This window comes from Notothenia rossii, assembly GCF_949606895.1.
Source record: "Notothenia rossii genome assembly, chromosome: 6".
Classification (NCBI taxonomy): Eukaryota; Metazoa; Chordata; class Actinopteri; order Perciformes; family Nototheniidae; genus Notothenia; species Notothenia rossii.
Genome location: NC_136909.1, coordinates 78354439 through 78371398, shown reverse-complemented (window position 1 = coordinate 78371398; position 16960 = coordinate 78354439). Strand labels below are relative to the sequence as shown.

The following is a 16960-nucleotide window of genomic DNA, read 5'->3' as shown; positions in this document are numbered from 1 at the left end:
CACGTTTTCACAGCAGGTTTAGCTTTTCAAGTAACCGAAAGGTGGATTAAAAGAAGGACCTAAAAAATACAGATTCTTCTTAAAATAATCCTCTGGCACTAACATCTGGTATACATCTTTCCGAGATAAAAAAATAACATTGTGACAACTCAGTGGAATAACACTCACTTAATTACACTTTTTTCATCATATTAACTGTACAAATTGTTCAAAAAAGATTAACAAACAGAATTAAAATCTAACGAATGAAGAATAAATGTAAAACTCACGTAATTGAGTTGAATGTAACATAATACAGCTACCTCCCACACACTTCTTAGTGCAGAAAAAGCGGCCCGCATCCAACAAGGAGAGTTAATGAGGAACATTGGATCCTGTGACATACTGGTATACACACAATGTGCCTATTATTGCAATAACCCCGTTAAAATGTACAATGCAGACTACCAGCTGTAAGCTTTGGCCTTAACAAAGACGTTCTGCTGCAACACAATCAAGTACACTATGAAACTCCTCATTAAGCCTTGCCCAGGGCCTGTATTAACCCTGCTACAACCTGCCAGGGATTAAAATCACATACTGTACAATTATCATTAACCGTGTCCTGTTGACCTTTTATGCACCACTCGCCACACTGTGTACAGTCAGAGGGACTTTTGCAAACTTTTTAAAGCACCCATATCAAAGTATAGTGCAGCAACACCAACAGTCAAGTTTTCATGAGTTTTATGGAGCAGATGTGAGCCACCTTGTCTGAAACAAAGACTACAACGAACATCATAAAAGTTTAAATAAAACATTGACCTTTGCTGGAAAAGAGACGAAGCAATTTCACACTGGCAAAGCTATTCTTAGAAAGTGTGGTTTGTAGAGCCGATGAATGGGAGTCGGAGGCGGCGCGTTGAGTAGCCTACTATGGAACTCCACACTTTATTTTCCATTAGTTACAGAAAGGTAGGAACAATTTCATTGCATGCTACTCAAGCTAGAATGATAACCAAACACAGGTTTGCTACCTAACAGGTCCGTGGCGCAACACACTCTCTAAAACACAGCGAATTATGTCCCGTAATGTTCCACCACAGGTTACTGTTTAGGATGTCATCCAACTCAATTGATCATGAGACTACGTGTGTTTGGGGATCTGAAAGGCTTGCTGCGCCCGCTATTTCCTGGGGCAAAATCCTAAGTAAATCATAAATAACTCAACCCTGCTATCTGAATATCAAAGACAGAATATTTGTGTCTTTACACAGTATCGCTCACTTAACTCACTACCCGTGCATACTGCTATCATGTAAGTACCGTACATCTTTCCAAATACATTTATGTAAATTACAACATCTAGAAATGATTGCTGTTCTAGACTCAGCAGACAAACACTGCACCACGAAAGGTTTAAGTGATTAGCAGAAGGAAATGTCTACCTTCCGACTGACATATGGGATTATTTGCCCCCGAAACATAATGGAATATATTTGTAATTAAAGGACGTGTATGCTTAGGGTTATAGACAGGGGCGGACTGGCCATCGGGACGTTCGGGACGAATCCCGATGGGCCGGTACTGAAGTGGGCCGGTCGGACGATGTGGGCCGGTCGGATAAGTCACTAGCAACCCCCGTTGACAATTTACTGGCGGTAATTACTTGCAGTACCGAGGTGGGCCGGCGGTACCGAGGTGGGCTGGTCGGGAGTCCCGGGCTGACTTGTAGTCCCAGTCCGCCCCTGGTTATAGATAATGCCAAGACATTTTTAAAGAAGTCATAAGTAAAATAAATACTGTTCAGTGCAGACTGTGAGCTTAAGGTTGGCAACGGGTGCAGCAGCCGTGGTAAACATAAAAAGGAGCTCAAAGAAAAAAGTGTTTATTTGATATGAAGAACAGCAAAGCAAGCTCTGACGTACAATCCTTTGATTTTGAAAATGATGATGATATATAATATATTATTAAAGAGAGGAATAACCAAGTCACTAGCTGTTTGCATGATATAAATAATATTTACATATCTAAAGCTAATTTACATTATTATTTTGCAGTGAGAGGGGAAAACCCCCCAAACAACAACAACAACAACAACAAACCAATCAAGAATTACGTATTTCTTAAATCCTGTTCAGCCCATAACCCCTTATAAGGCCCAAATCATGACTGTTTAATCTCTAAGCATATAAACAAAATAACAGCATAAAAATACAACAAAAAACGAAAAACTCAGCTAGTAGGCCTACAAGAAGTTAAATCATAAGTCATAACAATCCAACAGCAAGATGGTAAAAGATCAGCCAGCAGCCTCATAGCAGCACACAGCCACACAATATGCAGTAAGCACAAACCGCAGAGACTTACGGCGGAAGAAAGACATTTTGGTCCCAGGCTGCCGACAATATCCAGAGAAAACTCCGCTTCCGGGTTGAAGTTGCGTTTGAAATTCTCCTGAAAGTGCATGTTAACAGGCGAGCGTGTGTATAGGAAATATTATTGAATTGAAGCAACAGTTTTCTGCAGCATTGTTAGTAGCAAAGTAAGCTAAATGAGCATGGCAGCAGAGTACAAGTTATTTAGGAAAAGTAATTATTCAGTAGGCCGCCATTTTGAAAATATGCTATTGAAGGAAGCTCATCTCAAAATCTCCTAACTGATTGGTTGCCCAATTAAGTGGCAAGCGAGAGAGAGAGAGAGAGAGAGAGAGAGAGAGAGAGAGAGAGAGAGAGAGAGAGAGAGAGAGAGAGAGAGAGAGAGAGAGAGAGAGAGAGAGAGAGAGAGAGAGAGAGAGAGAGAGAGCATTCAAATAACTTTATTGACATCACCATATAGACTTTTTTTTCCAATGCAAAAAAATTAAAAGGTATCTAAACATGTCCATAACTATACATGTTTAAGAGTATTAAAAACTCAACATTTAATCAAATTAACCTGAGGCACCATTCTAGTGTTGGCTTGACGCTTCCACTATCAAATGTAGCATACAAACAATACATTCATTTCATGGTGCAGACATAATAAAACAAATAGTCTTTGGTGTAAAACATTATGAATGTTTAATGAAGAGCTGCATTGCAGAATATAAATGTGTGTTAAAAGAGGATTTTCGAGGTGAAATGAAAAGGGAAACTGAAGGATTTTACCACCCTGCTGTTAGAAATACTCAATAGCATACATTTGCATAATTGAAGAGCACCAATTGTATAATGTTATACTGTCTTTTCCTCAATATTATCCATAAAGTGAATCCAACAAACTGGTGTTCTCAGAGGTAGCAACATGCAGCACTCTAACATTACACAGTGAAAACTTGCAGCATATTTGACAGTTTGTGATAAAAGAGCCTGGCTTCCTTTCAAAGGGAGAAACCTTTTGCATCTCCAACCTTTTTTAACCCAAAGTTAACGACAGTATCACACTACTCCTTGCGCTTGGCAGGCTGATATCCACCCATCGCTTCTGAAGCTTTTAACCTCATTAGTATGTGGACTATATGCAAGGTGTACAGAGACTGTATATAATGTAATGAATAGAGATGGGTTATGCTTGATGAACAATGCCTTTTGCTATAAGACCTAAAAGCAACCTCTTACAGAATTTCCGTAAAAGTGCCTCTGTGACACGCAAGCTACAGTATAAGGCTGTGTATATAGGAAAAAGGTGTTGGTTTATAAAAAAATGTACACAAGAAAAACAGACCAAACCACATTCGTTTCACAATCATACTTTATTTCCAGAAATAAACCAGTAGACGGTGAAAACAAGGGAAACAAGTAAGAATGAGGTTTCTCATCTTCAACTGAGGTCAGCAGCTTCATGTTTGTAAGCGTTGACAACGGTCTATCCGGATCAATACACAACGTTAACTGTGAAAGAAGTACCTCACCACAGGGATTTCCCCTGTGGCCTCTCTTTCATGGCACAGCACCATATTATGCTCTGATGTTTGACATTTTCCGTAAACCAGCTGGAGGTTATTAGTCTAACATGCAAACATTTTTGATTGAAACAACATTTTAAAGAAACGTAAACGGTGACATTTGGCCACTTACAGAAGGTTAGCTGAAACACCCTTGTTAGATTTTTGGTTCAACCTTTATCGCAGTCTCACATGGCTACTTAGAAAATAGAATACCTTTGCAAACGGACACACACTGGGAAAAGGAAAATAATATTAGAAATCAAAATGTATTTCAAAACCAAGTATCTTTAAATCCAGTTCAATGTTCATTCAGCATTAACAAATAATGTCATATAAAGTGCTTAAAATTAGAATTTTTAAAAAGCTTTATTAGCTTTTTTCCCCATTTGCATAAAAGGTTGCAAAAAACAGTGTAGCGCTCCCTTACGTTTCAGCTTCAAGACATTATTGCACAGTATACAGGAGACAGTGCTTAACGGCTGTAGTAGTTTTATAGTATTATGAATGTGATTAACACAATGACAATAACACATATTATGGAGATATAAATAGATACACTACATGGCAGATTTGAAGCAGTGGACTGTGTCTGTGTCTGATGGGAAATGTAATGCAACACAGTCAAATATAAGAGAGTTACTCCAAAAATAAGCAAAGGTATTTTTGCAAGTTTGACTTTAAAACCGTCAACAGGAGAAGGTAGAAGATGGCCCCAAAACAACAGCTCCTCATTATGGTTTTTACACATGCATTAACTCATTGTTTTTGGCATCTTGAAAGCAGCGGACACCAGCTGTAGACCCAGAACAACAGATTGAAACCTTATACAGTTTATCGGGTCATTTTGTTAGCAAACAATAGCTTGTAATATTTAGTCATTCACTAATTTGGAGTCATGTTTGTGTCCAAGTGTGTTCAGCTCGATTGTAACTTCATTTTTCTCTCTGTCGTATGGCTTTGGCCAGGTAGGATACAGTAGGTTTTCCACTGGAAACAGCTGCCTGCTCCATCTGGAAATGACCTTGATGTACATTGAAAGAGGCTAAAGTCATCTTTCAAGCCGAGGGGACCTAGAGATTTACAGTAGGGGGTAATTATCTGTGGGTTTGTAAAAGCAGCTTCTTATACATCTGATATGTTGTCGAAAAACAAGTACAGATTAGCTGGTGCAAATATGCCCCTGTGTTTTGTTCTTGCATTAATGGATAATGTGCGTTTGGTGCTCATTAAGAAGTAATAATATAGAACAACCTGGGTGCTTTTTCCTGTTGTGCAACGCAGTTTAAAAATGTGTAAGTCACAAAACGAAGTGAATCAAGATCCCGCATTAGAATCGATCCAAGTTGCTACAGAGAGCCCAGTTGTGGTTTTGTTATAGCAAAGCTAGCAAGACTGATTGTCTCGAATGCTAAACTGAGCAGGGGCATTGATTGGGAGATAGGGAATACAGCACAGGGAGAGAAGGATGACAGTGTCCCGCTTCCCTGGCTTCATCTTTCTCTCACACACTCTCAAACACCACAGAAACACTGGCAGTCAGAGGTGTTTGGAGACACACACACACAAACAGATGCACAAACATATAGCGGGAAACATTGACTTCCTGTTTGGCATAACTAAGCAGTTAGTGAGCCATTCTCCGGACCACGGAGCCCGCACACAAACATGTTGAGTATTGTCACTTTCCTCTCTTACGCAAACCTTCACGACATTTTATAGACATTCACAAGCAGAAACGTCTGCCAGCTTATCCTGATCATAGCACATTCACCATTTCATCTCATCATCTATTAGTCTTTGCTCTCTCTTCACGCTCCGTCTTCTTTCTCATCCTCTCTATATACGTTCTGTCTCTGTTTTCATTCAAATAAATGGTTTTTTTCTTGGCTTCCCATTCCAGTGTTGACTGCTTGGCTGGTTTGGCACAGTGTTGAATCGTTCCAACAGGTAAACATGCTTTATCAGCCACATGGATCCACATTTCCAGCCTCGACCCATTTCCAGGGTAATCCAGGGAGTGCCACCTTTTCCTTGGCTGCAGAGGACAGATGGATCAATGTGTACTTGGCGAGCTCATTTGCTGAAAACTACCAAAACAACACTTTTAAGCACTTTATTATAGAACGCAGGCCCATTTGTTTAGCTACCAGGAAGTGTGAACTGATGTGTCTCTGAGTTTTGTGTCTCTTTGAGTTGTATCAGAGTTCGTGTGCGTGTGCGTCAATGTATCTTGTGTGTCCGGATGTGTACGCGTGTTATATTTCTGTGTGTCACTCTCTCTCTCTTCCTGTCTCACTCCGTCTATGTAGGGTGCATTATTGGACGCAGTAGACCGGACAGTGCCAGAGGCGTACACCAAGCGGTCACGCGGCGTGACAGAGAAGGGAGCTGAGTTGCTGTCAGAAGGCCTTTTTAACACACTGCTGCTCTCCGTTCGGGGACATTTTCGAGAGCGTTTGACTGCGAAAAGGGCTCCGCAAAGGAGAGATAAACACAATTCTCCAAAGCTCCAACAGAAACACCGCTAAAGCCCCAAAGGCTCCCTACCTGAAAATAACACACTAATACCTTTGATGTTCCCAAAGAGATGTGCAAGAGAGCGAGAGGAGGAGAGAGACAGGGGACACACACACACACACACACACACACACACATCACACACACACACACACACACAAACTCACATTCAGTATACACACCAGGCAGCAACTCCACACATGTAATGAGTTCCTGTAAGCTGATCTTTACATGTGTGGGTCATTAAGGGGAGACAGTTCAACAACAAAGCAAGCATTACACAAATGCAAAAAAAGGTTGAATTGACCCTTTTCTCACATTACTGGAAATGTTGCGTGTTCTTTTTTTTTTATTAGGACAAGGATTCAAATACTTCATCCATCCATCCATCCATCCATCCATCCATCCATCTTCTCCCGCTTATCCGTTTTCGGGTCGCGGCGGTAGCAGTTCCAGCAGAGAGCCCCAAACTTTCCTTTCCCTGGCCACATCAAATACTCATATATAATAAATTAATTTTGTTACATGCTTTTCTCCTCACTCAGGTCACACATAATGTTACCTGGAACTCTTCACTGTTTTCCATCTCTAAAGTAGCTCTAAAATAACTGCTTCACACTGTTAGTACTGTGTGTGTTCGCAAATATGAGTAAAGCCTATGTCGTACCTGAGCACACTTAAGTGCGAGTGCTTTTGTACGCCGCTCTCTCAACTAAATGACGAAACCATCATCTCCACCACCAGCATGATACTGTTATTTATAAGCCTATATTCCCGTCTGAGATGCATTAATTGCACACAGAGGGTGTGAGTTGCAACTGAAATAAAAACATGTATGCACTTCACCTCCATGTCTGTCATTTCTCACCTCCATACATACACTCTAGCACATTTACAAAAACACATTTTCTTTCTGGGAGTGACAGCTCCAGAGCACTTTGACAAATTTGTTTTTCAAACCAGCCCCCATGCCACTTCTGCTTTTATGTTATCCTTCTTTTTACCACTTTATATGTTTGCCTCCATCTGCCTCTGGGTCTTCTATTACACTGAAAAGGTCACATTTATGTCCCCTCCATGTCTGAAACCAAATGCACCTGTGTGTCAAAGGGCTCAGCTGTGAACTTAAACTTTTAAACTTCATAACAGCCAGCGGGTATACAAAACTAAAGCTGTCCCCTGTGAATGGTAACACTATTATTCAATCATATGCATGCGCAAGGCTTGTTAAATGGACGCTTCTTCTTTCATCCATCCCCCTGAATCTGAAAACTGTCACATACCACTATGGAAGATAAGATCCTGCTCATACTTTATTTAAATCAGTTAATCATGTGGGAGTTGTAGATGTGAATGCCGCAGTCACAAAACCAATGTCAGTGACAAAGGTAGTCCCTGATTGGTCCATGTGGGTTAATGAGCTCAGTGTATGTTCTTGTGACATCCAAAAGGAAAAACACTGACACTGTTATAATGTCTAAGGGGGGTAGGGGGTGAATATCAATGTCAGAGTGAATCCTGTTTTAAGTTCTGACGGGTGAGATTAGGCTCCTCAGGGAATCTTTGGCTTGGGGAGGCCTGAGCGACTCAAAGGGATCAGGATCCTGGCAGACCGAGGGTCTCTGAGTGTCCCCTGATTGGGCTCCTCCAGGCTGGAGTGGAAGCCCCGCGGATCACTGAAAGGCTCCGATGCTCTGCGAGGCTGAAGCAGTGAAGTGCGACAGAGACTTAGAGACTGAACCTGGGGTCCAGCGTTAAAGCAGGGAAGGCCTCTAGACGGAGGGGGCAGCTGCTTGGTCCGGTTAGCCAGGGGTCCTAAAGAGCAGCCTGGCTTCAGAGAGGCGAAGCTACCAGTGCCCCCTGGCTTGAGTGCGGGAAGAGACACGCGCTTGTGAAGGCGAGGGGGCTGCAGCATGCGAGGGCTAGAGGAACCAGCAGATTTAGGAGTGACAGAGCTCTGCGAAATCACAGCGGGTGCCCCGCCTCCACGCTGGGCTGCAGACTGAGCTTCTGATGCTGCACTGTCACCCGCAGCGACTCCCTGTGGAGCTGCAGGACGTAGGTGGGTGCGGAGGAGACGAGGCAGCCCGTCGGGGTCTGCCGGCCCAGACACATCTGCCACGGAGTCATCAGGAGGACGACAAGCATCATTGTGCGTTCCTTCTTCCTCTGATCTACTCCTTGTGAAGTCACTGTGGCCCTCGGTGGGGGGAGTTTTTACTTGTCTTCCCTGGTGGAGGTGCTCGTTGAGGCAGGGGTTGAAAGGCTGAAGTATTTGAGGCTGTAGAAAGAGAAAAGATCAAATTGAAATGTTTAGAAGATGGGTATAAAATAGCCAAGGAACAGTCAGGGTATTAAGAGGTACAACTGGTTTCTTTTTACCATATTCCACGAGGGGCAGGATTTGAAAAATGTTTTTAGTCTTTAGTGATCCCTGTAGACTCCCAGCTTTTAAATATTCTGCTGCTTCAAAATGTATTCTGAATCAAAGAGCAGATCAAAGAAATCTGCCTTTTTATGATGTGTTTACTCTTTAAAATCGTATCCAGTCACTCAACTACTACACTGCCAATGGGAGAGGCAAAGTCACAGAGGAAGCCCTGATTCAGCAGATAAAAACAAGCTGAGGAGAATAACCTTGCCATGCGAAAGCCCGGGATCTACTGAAGTCTTTGACTCTGTCTGTGATCGCTGCCGCAGAGGGACTCCAAAATATAAGAGCTATGATGCCTGCTGCCTGTGTCAGAACGTGCTGAGTCGTTAACCACATGAAATGTAGACCAACCGTGGTGTTGTCCTCCACCAGGGGACACACAGGGAATGAGCACAAAATCATAAACACCTGAACAATATAATGCCATTCTTAAAACAGCCCTGTAACAATTACCGTCTCAGTGAAGCTTATTATGTTCAGTAGTTGTTGTGCAAGACAGCTGCTAATTATCCAGTGCGACGAAACAACAAACTAGGGCTTCAAAAGAGTTGAGTGAAACCTCTCTGGCAGAAACTCATTATGACTTAACAGAGTTAGTGTTTGTTTCAACAGCACAAAATGGATTGGATTGGTTTCAATTGCACATGTTAAGATTTAAGATATCACCAACACGGTAAGCCTGAATGATGTATAGGAATATAAAATAGCTTTAACCTTGGTCACAACAACTTTTCTGCATTACATTTCCAGATAAGCAGCGGAGTAGAACGCCAACGGTGCTTATTAGTCCAACCGACAGCAAGAGATGCTCAAATCAGAAAAACGAATTCAATATTGATGTGAATATCTTAAAATGTATAAGAGTACATTTTCTGAATTGTTTATGAGCTCAACATCTATACAAATCTGATATACTATTTCTTATGCTAGTCTGCTAGTTCGAGACAGGCTACTTTAAGGCGTACCGACGGCACTTCTGCCAGCTTTTTACTGGACTGGCCTTTTTCCATCAATGTCCTTTGAGCAGAACATAAAGTATCCAAATCCACCTGGAACCATCTAAAGCTACATGAAAGCCTGAACTCACTTTTAGCAGAAACATACCCTCTGTGAGTTGAAAGTATAAAGATCTGTGAGGGTGTGAATATATAGCTGTGTAGGTCAAGCTACTCTGCTCGTTTCTACCATCAGTCATTAATATTGTATGTGGGAGTGAATGACCGAGGCCACAGCTCCATCTCCTGGTCCCCTGCCACAATGCCTCCGCTGGCCTTTTGCAAAACCCTTGTCCACTTCTCAGCGTCTGTTTGTTCTTCAAGCAATGCAATACTGATATTCGTTTTTTAAAGTCTGTAATTTAAAATGCTCCTATATAAAGAACGTTTATGTTGCTTTTCACAACAGCTCTGATTAGTCTGTCACTCAAATCATGGCCATGTTATCAAGATGTTTCTATCTATATGTTATTTTCCTTTCAGACACAGTTCAAATCTTAACTGCTGAACGCCATAGTTCAGAAACAATATACAAACATTTCAACATTTCACTGATTACAGTGATAAGAAAGTAAATCAGAACCAATCATCATTATAGATAGGACTTGTACTATTTTTCAGTTTAGATAATGTTGTTCCTGGGAAGAATACTGACTGAAATGACCATTGTCATATTGTAAGGCTATAGGGAAATAATGACATTTTCTTATTACAAGCTTTGCATTGGGTGCATATATGTATAGCTGGCGCATCTGGAGGAAGCCTCTGACAGTGATGGCATCATGCAGGATCTATAGGCTTACAGTCGGTAATCATTGGCGTATACAGCTGTCTGCTACAGATACTAATAATTAGCAGCAATCCTTTTTGAGCGCTTCCCTGCACTGCAATGAAGTTAATATCTCAGCCCACTAATGATATCTATTACTCGAATAGAAATGTTCTTTCTAAACAAGAAAGATGTCAATGTGAATATTTGAGATGTCAAGCACACTATTACCATCTCATCTCCAGCCTCTTTCACTGTGAAAAATGGCCGTGTAGGGTAAATTATGTAAATGATCCCTGTTACGTCTATGGTAAGACAATGAGATTGCAGCACATAAGCAGATAAGAGATGCAATATGGAGGCGATCCATTTAAAAGAAAGATTAGACTTTGCATAAGCATTAATATCCGTGGTCGTGAACATTCTGGTTTGGATTGTGTTCAAGTTTAAGAAGTAGAAATAGTGTGAGCGCATAGGGTGTATAATCACTATGATTTGTCTTGAGCTTGCTTTGCTTAACTGCTTTGATAGGGGAGTAAGCATAAAGGAAATTGCTAAGCAGTAATATGCATTCACGTGCCAACACACAGGATATTCTTAAATGGTATCGCTTTCAAACCACTAAATCCTTCATGGCGGACATCTAGAATTAACAAAGCAACTGGTCAATTGATCAAATACAGCAAAGAAAGACTTACCCATGCATGCATTTCTTTTTGTTTATATGTATTTGATAGAAGGCAAAAAGGAAAAAGACACCAAAAACCAGGTAAATTAAAAGTGAAACATTTGAAACAAAACAAAGAATCACAGCGGATTTCATTAAGAAGAGCAAACCAAAGTGTAGATACAAAGGCTCCAAAAAGTTAAAAACAACGGAAAATCCAACCCAAAGCATGCAGACGCAGATTTAGAAGAAGCATGCTTCAGTCGTGCGTCATGACGCCAAACCACAGCCCAGCGTGCAGGAGGCGGGGGGGGGGAGGGGGCAACCAGTGAACTGCATGTTAAAGAAACGTTACTGTACCACGCCACGTCAGTGAAGTACTGCACTAGGTGCTCCACTCCTTGTCACAGGCATTAATTGTGGGGAGGCAAAGGTATAAAGAGAGAGAACATGGGAGATTCGATTTAATTTAATGACAGAGATGAGATAAGGAGAAGAAAGGGTTGAGGGACAGGAAGAGAGAGAGAGAGAGAGAGAGAGAGAGGTAGTGATGTGCAGGAGGAGAGAAAGAGAGAAAACACTTATTGGGGTTAAAACATTTAAAATCCAGTATTAACTTCCAGCCCATGCTTGCAAGGAAAGGTCACACATTAGATCAACACACAAACCAATGTAATGCAACAGATACTGCTTCCTCCACTCAGCACAACCTTGTGAAGAGAACTGACAATTTCAATTTTTCTATTCTGGAGACAATTGTCAGCAGCAAAAACTGCCATAGCTCTCAGTGGGGGTTCAAGCAGGAGTCAAATCTGCTGTTTGTCATCTTAAATCCATTAAACCCACTATATTCTATGTCTTCGTCATTCCTCCCACTGTTCTTCTCCTACAGTACAGACTCTGTTTTTCATTACTGTAGAAAACCAGATCAAAACAGTCTTCAAATACAAGAGAACTCGAGACAACACCTGAGACATATTAAGTGAAAATTCACCTGTGCCACATTTGTATCACCTTCCCTCTTGATACGAAGCTGAGCCCCAAGGGGATAAATAGAAAGAACACAGCGTGGGTTCTTATCTTTGTTTCTTTCTTTACTTTTTCGCTCTTTGCTCACTCACATGTGTATTTTCCTCTCGTCTATTTATCATTCCCTACATTCTCTACTTGCTACCTCATCAGCACACGCTTAACACAAAAGATTTGTCGTCTGTGTTCGCTGATGTGACAGTGCTGTCATTGCTTCAACTGTCCCGTCATGCTCAATAAAGTGAAAGTATTTTTGTCGACAGAAAAATGTTGCAAGTTGTTTACATCCTCAGCAACAATGGAGTTAAGGTCTTGTGTACAATTTGTTCAACAACAGAAGATAGATCCTCTGTTCCAGATAATTAAATTGGATTTTGTACTTTTGCAAAACAGTTGCAGGGGTCAAAGCGAGATTTATAAATGCAAGTATCCGCTTCTTTTAGTCAGCAAGTTTCTGACTGAACACAGCTAATTAAGGCGAACTGAAGCTATAAATGGGCAGCACAGGGAAAAGGACACAAGCAAATGAATTGTTATGGTGGGACAAGAAGTCAGACTGCGTTTAGTAAAACAAACAAGGAAAAACATTTTGTACGTTACTAATCGTGTACCATATTAATCCTGAAGTATCAGCACGAGTTGTCCTGTAATTGAACTGTGAGAAGAAAGGGTTCGACTAACAGCAACAACCATATCTTCAGGCTATTTTCACACCGGTGGATACTAGGTGGTTTTATGAAAAGATGAAGAAGAGGCTGCAAAGGATGTTAGTGACTCACTCTGCTGTCTGCGCTGGGGCATGCTGGTACGGGTCAAGCCCTGGTGCTGTGCCTGCCACGGGGACAGCAAGGGGGGGGGCAGCACACCCTACGCAGAGAAAAACACAAAGGACAAGAGGCATAACGTACCGGAACACACACACACACACACACACACACACACACACACACACACACACACACACACACACACACACACACACACACACACACACACACACACACACACACACACACACACACACACACACACACACACACACACACACACACACACACACACACACACACACACACACACACACACACACACACACACACACACACACACACAGAAGCACACTTAGAGAACACACTCTCACAGGACAGACTAAACACAGACATGCACACTTGGTCTATCATGGTGTAGTAGAGACTCATACACCATGTCAGGGTTAAATCAATGCTATAGTATAGACTTTCTGTTCTGTAAAAAAAAACCTCATAGTATTAGTGTTAAAAAGGGTTAGTGTTAACATCAAGTCTCCCTATTGCATTCTCCCTTAGGTAGCTTTTTTGTTGAAAAAATACACTCACTGTCTGACGGTGGGATAAATATTCTACTTGGACTCGTTTCAACTATTCATCGAAGCTACATACATATAGATGATATTTACACTGAGTGAAATATTCATCCCATGATCCTAGCATATCGTTCTGTATGCATTTGCCTGCAATTCAAGACAATGGATGTTTTATTTGGTGCTTACTGTATGAAGACACTTTCTCAACTAGAATTGAAAATAAAGTCATTTGGGAGCACCGTGACTTTAACCCACACATTTTATATACTGTAAATGGACCATCGTTTTGGTTAATAAATATAAGAATAGTTTCTAAACTGTAAAACTCCACGTTATTAAGATTTAGTTTATAGGGAATTGTTGAGATGGACACACACATGAAGCACAACACTGCTTTTTACACTATTTGCCAATATAATTTGTATTTATGCCAATTAATTAATCAAAAAAGGTCATTTTGTTCTCACATTTATTCAGTAATATACTCATTATCATATAAAACCTTTGCTACCTTGAGACTTTCAGTTGTCTTTATGTTGTTTTGCCCTTGGCCACCCTGAGAGCCATTTTTCCCCCTTCATCTGTATAATTGCTTTTACATAAATACAGTAAAATCCATTACCAACCATCCCTCTTGCCAAGCCTGCAATCCATTGTAGAAAAGCACTCCATTATAGGTTGTGTTAAAAAACAAGATGACACTGTAAAGGACAACTTTTCAATTCATCACCTTGAAAGTCGACAGGATCACCGTGAAATGTTATGTACGTCTACTAAATATGCTGAAGACGTCTTTAAGAGTCTCTTTAGTGCATCAGTTTTGGGTTACACAAAAAGATGATTTGCTAGGATTGAAACTGACACTCAGAGCAAAACCTCAGCTGAAGTCTCCAAAACCAAACACATGTTCTGCTTTGCACCACATTTTCAATTCCGCAAGGTGATTTTCTGTAACCCACACACTGACAAAGTCACTTGTGTGCCACTTCAATATGGAGCCATCCAAAATGCCTAACCCATGGACTAAGTGGCCAAACACCCAATTGCTTGAGTGTCGATGAGGATGCATACAACATTAAAAAAAACACCTGCTTACAACATGTTGGAATCGAACACAACAGCGTGAAGCTTCAGGGGAAAAAAGTGGTTTTAACAAAGGTCCCTTTGTCCGTAATGTTTGGACTACGTTCCTCTTTCCTCTCGAATCTCAACTGAACATCTGTGAAGTTTCACGACTAAATCGGGCATGGTTACAATGCTAAGGTCGTCACAAAATCTGCCCAAAGAAATAAAAGCACAAAGACATGTCCTTCTTGCCCAGACAGTCTGCAAACTTCATTTTTATCTCTACTTCATTTCTATAACGTTTTGGTTGCAACACTATCATAGTGCCAAAATCTCTCCCAAGACAAACACACACACACACAACTGTAGTTAGTTACACAAAGTGGCATATCCAAAGGTATTAATCACTAGGACAAATACAGCATCTACCTGAGGAACAGTGTGAGTGTGTATCATTTTGACAGTTTTTTTAATAAATATTATATTTCTTAACACAATTGATTCCCATATGTTCTATTCTCAGTCATTCTGTCTTCCAAACATTTAGTTTTTCCCACATCTAAGCTTCAAATCAGTACCTGAAATAACACAAGCCCTTTTATTGATTCCACATCTTCAGGTGAAGCAATTCAAAGACGTGGCCCCCGTCGGGAGAGGCAAAGTGAAAGGGCAGCAGGGCCATCATGTGAAGGAGAGACAGACCGACTATAACCTTATGAAGCGTTACTTCTTTTCTCAATTGTGGAAAGGGCCGGAACCCATATAAGGCACTTATATAGAAAAGAGAGGCAGTGAATCTGTCAGAACAGAAAGAGAGGGACAGAGGACTAGAAAGGGAAGCAGCAGTGGCAACTTCCCAGCAATTCCGGTATAAGCTTTTTCAGAGCACTCCTGGTGCGTCTGCTATAGAGGGGGGTAACAAGTCCCCCGGATTTGTTCTCGATATCCATGTTCTTCCTTGAAATCCAACAACTGCTTCGGCAGGAGGTCTGTGCAGAAGTCTCCTGCTGAGGCTTTATTCGCAGGCAGGAAAACCTCAGTCTATGAGAAAAAGAAAGGGTTGTTGGAGGACTCTTGAACAATTCTGACAGTGTCTGGCAGCATTATTAGAACTCTGCAGCAGCAAGGCCTGTCAACTTTTACAGTTTTCCATTGCTGTAAAGACTCTTCAATGAAGGGCTGACAGACAAGGGCAGAGAGACAGACATTGAAAGTTTTTCATATTCCATCAAGTTAATCAAAACTTCTTTCATATCTCCCCTACCAGTACAGAGCTAGATGCCTAGTGGCTCTTGCCAGTGAACCTCAGCCAAGGCCAAATGCCCTTTCTTGCGATGTTAACGAAATATAATAATAATGCATGGACCCACGATTCGGATCCACTCAAATATTGAATGGGTTCTTCCTTGGTCAATGCTACACCATTCCACTAAAAAGGGGCCATTAGTCATCCTGTTGACAAACAGACATACAGACAGAACCAAAACATAACCTCCTTGGCGAGGTTGAATACAGAAGTTTTTCTTTTTTAAATGTAATTCTCCTCAGCACAATAATACCATATAAGTAATGGGTGTAAAGCTATGTTCACTAGAGGCTTATCTCATAGTGATTTTTTAAGCTAGGTTGCCTGTGCAGATTCCCAAAAGCAGATGGCAAAACTTGGCAAAGTAGGACAAGCATTCTCAACTAAAGTAAAAGAATGTTCTTTGTGACTCAACAACCTTTTTATCAAATAACAGCCGTATTTAGAAGAAGCCATGATGCTAATCCCCTAATCCACTACACAGAGTTCCTCATGGTTCGCTAACCCCAGGTCTGGCCGTAACGTCTCACTTCAAAGACTTTGGCAATTAAATCCTCACCTGTCCAACGGGACTCTGCTGTGCCTCGTGCATTAATAAGCGTGCATGTGTAAGTGAGTTCATGTGTGGTGGTGTGTCTGTGGTGCAAGGGGCAGATGTGGGTGGAGAGGTAATGTCAGGATCTGAGAGGGAAAAACGTGTTCTTTCAGCCAGCAGCTTAGCGCTGATCAGTGAACCCTGTTCAATCCTCACGCCTCTCCCTCACCTCACCTCCCCCCCTCTCACTCTGTGTGACAGCAAATGGATCTAATTACAGCAAAGAAGTAGAGAGCTAACGTCAGAGAAGGAATGACAGAAGACGAAAATACAGGGATGGAAAGAAATCAATGAAGCAAGACAAGAGGGAAAAGCAAAACATAACAGAGTGAGA

At 41.4% G+C, this 16960-nt stretch overlaps 1 protein-coding gene across 4 annotated transcripts in view; it reads right to left on the bottom strand.

Moving 5' to 3' along the window:
• Window positions 1-3693: 3693 nt before the first annotated feature.
• ccser2a (coiled-coil serine-rich protein 2a) overlaps window positions 3694-16960 on the bottom strand; it is a 65306-nt gene continuing 52039 nt past the window's right edge. The window contains exons 10-12 of one of the 4 annotated variants that reach the window (XM_079688775.1): window positions 13098-13185; window positions 11650-11689; window positions 8507-8705 (exon numbers count right to left, since the gene is read on the bottom strand). In XM_079688775.1, the coding sequence (XP_079544901.1) occupies window positions 8642-8705; window positions 11650-11689; window positions 13098-13185 (192 nt within the window). In that variant the 3' untranslated portion in view covers window positions 8507-8641. Of the gene's footprint in view, window positions 8706-11649; window positions 11690-13097; window positions 13186-13205; window positions 15767-16960 lie in introns of those variants that run through there. The other 3 variants (XM_079688776.1, XM_079688774.1, XM_079688777.1) reach the window with 3 other exon arrangements.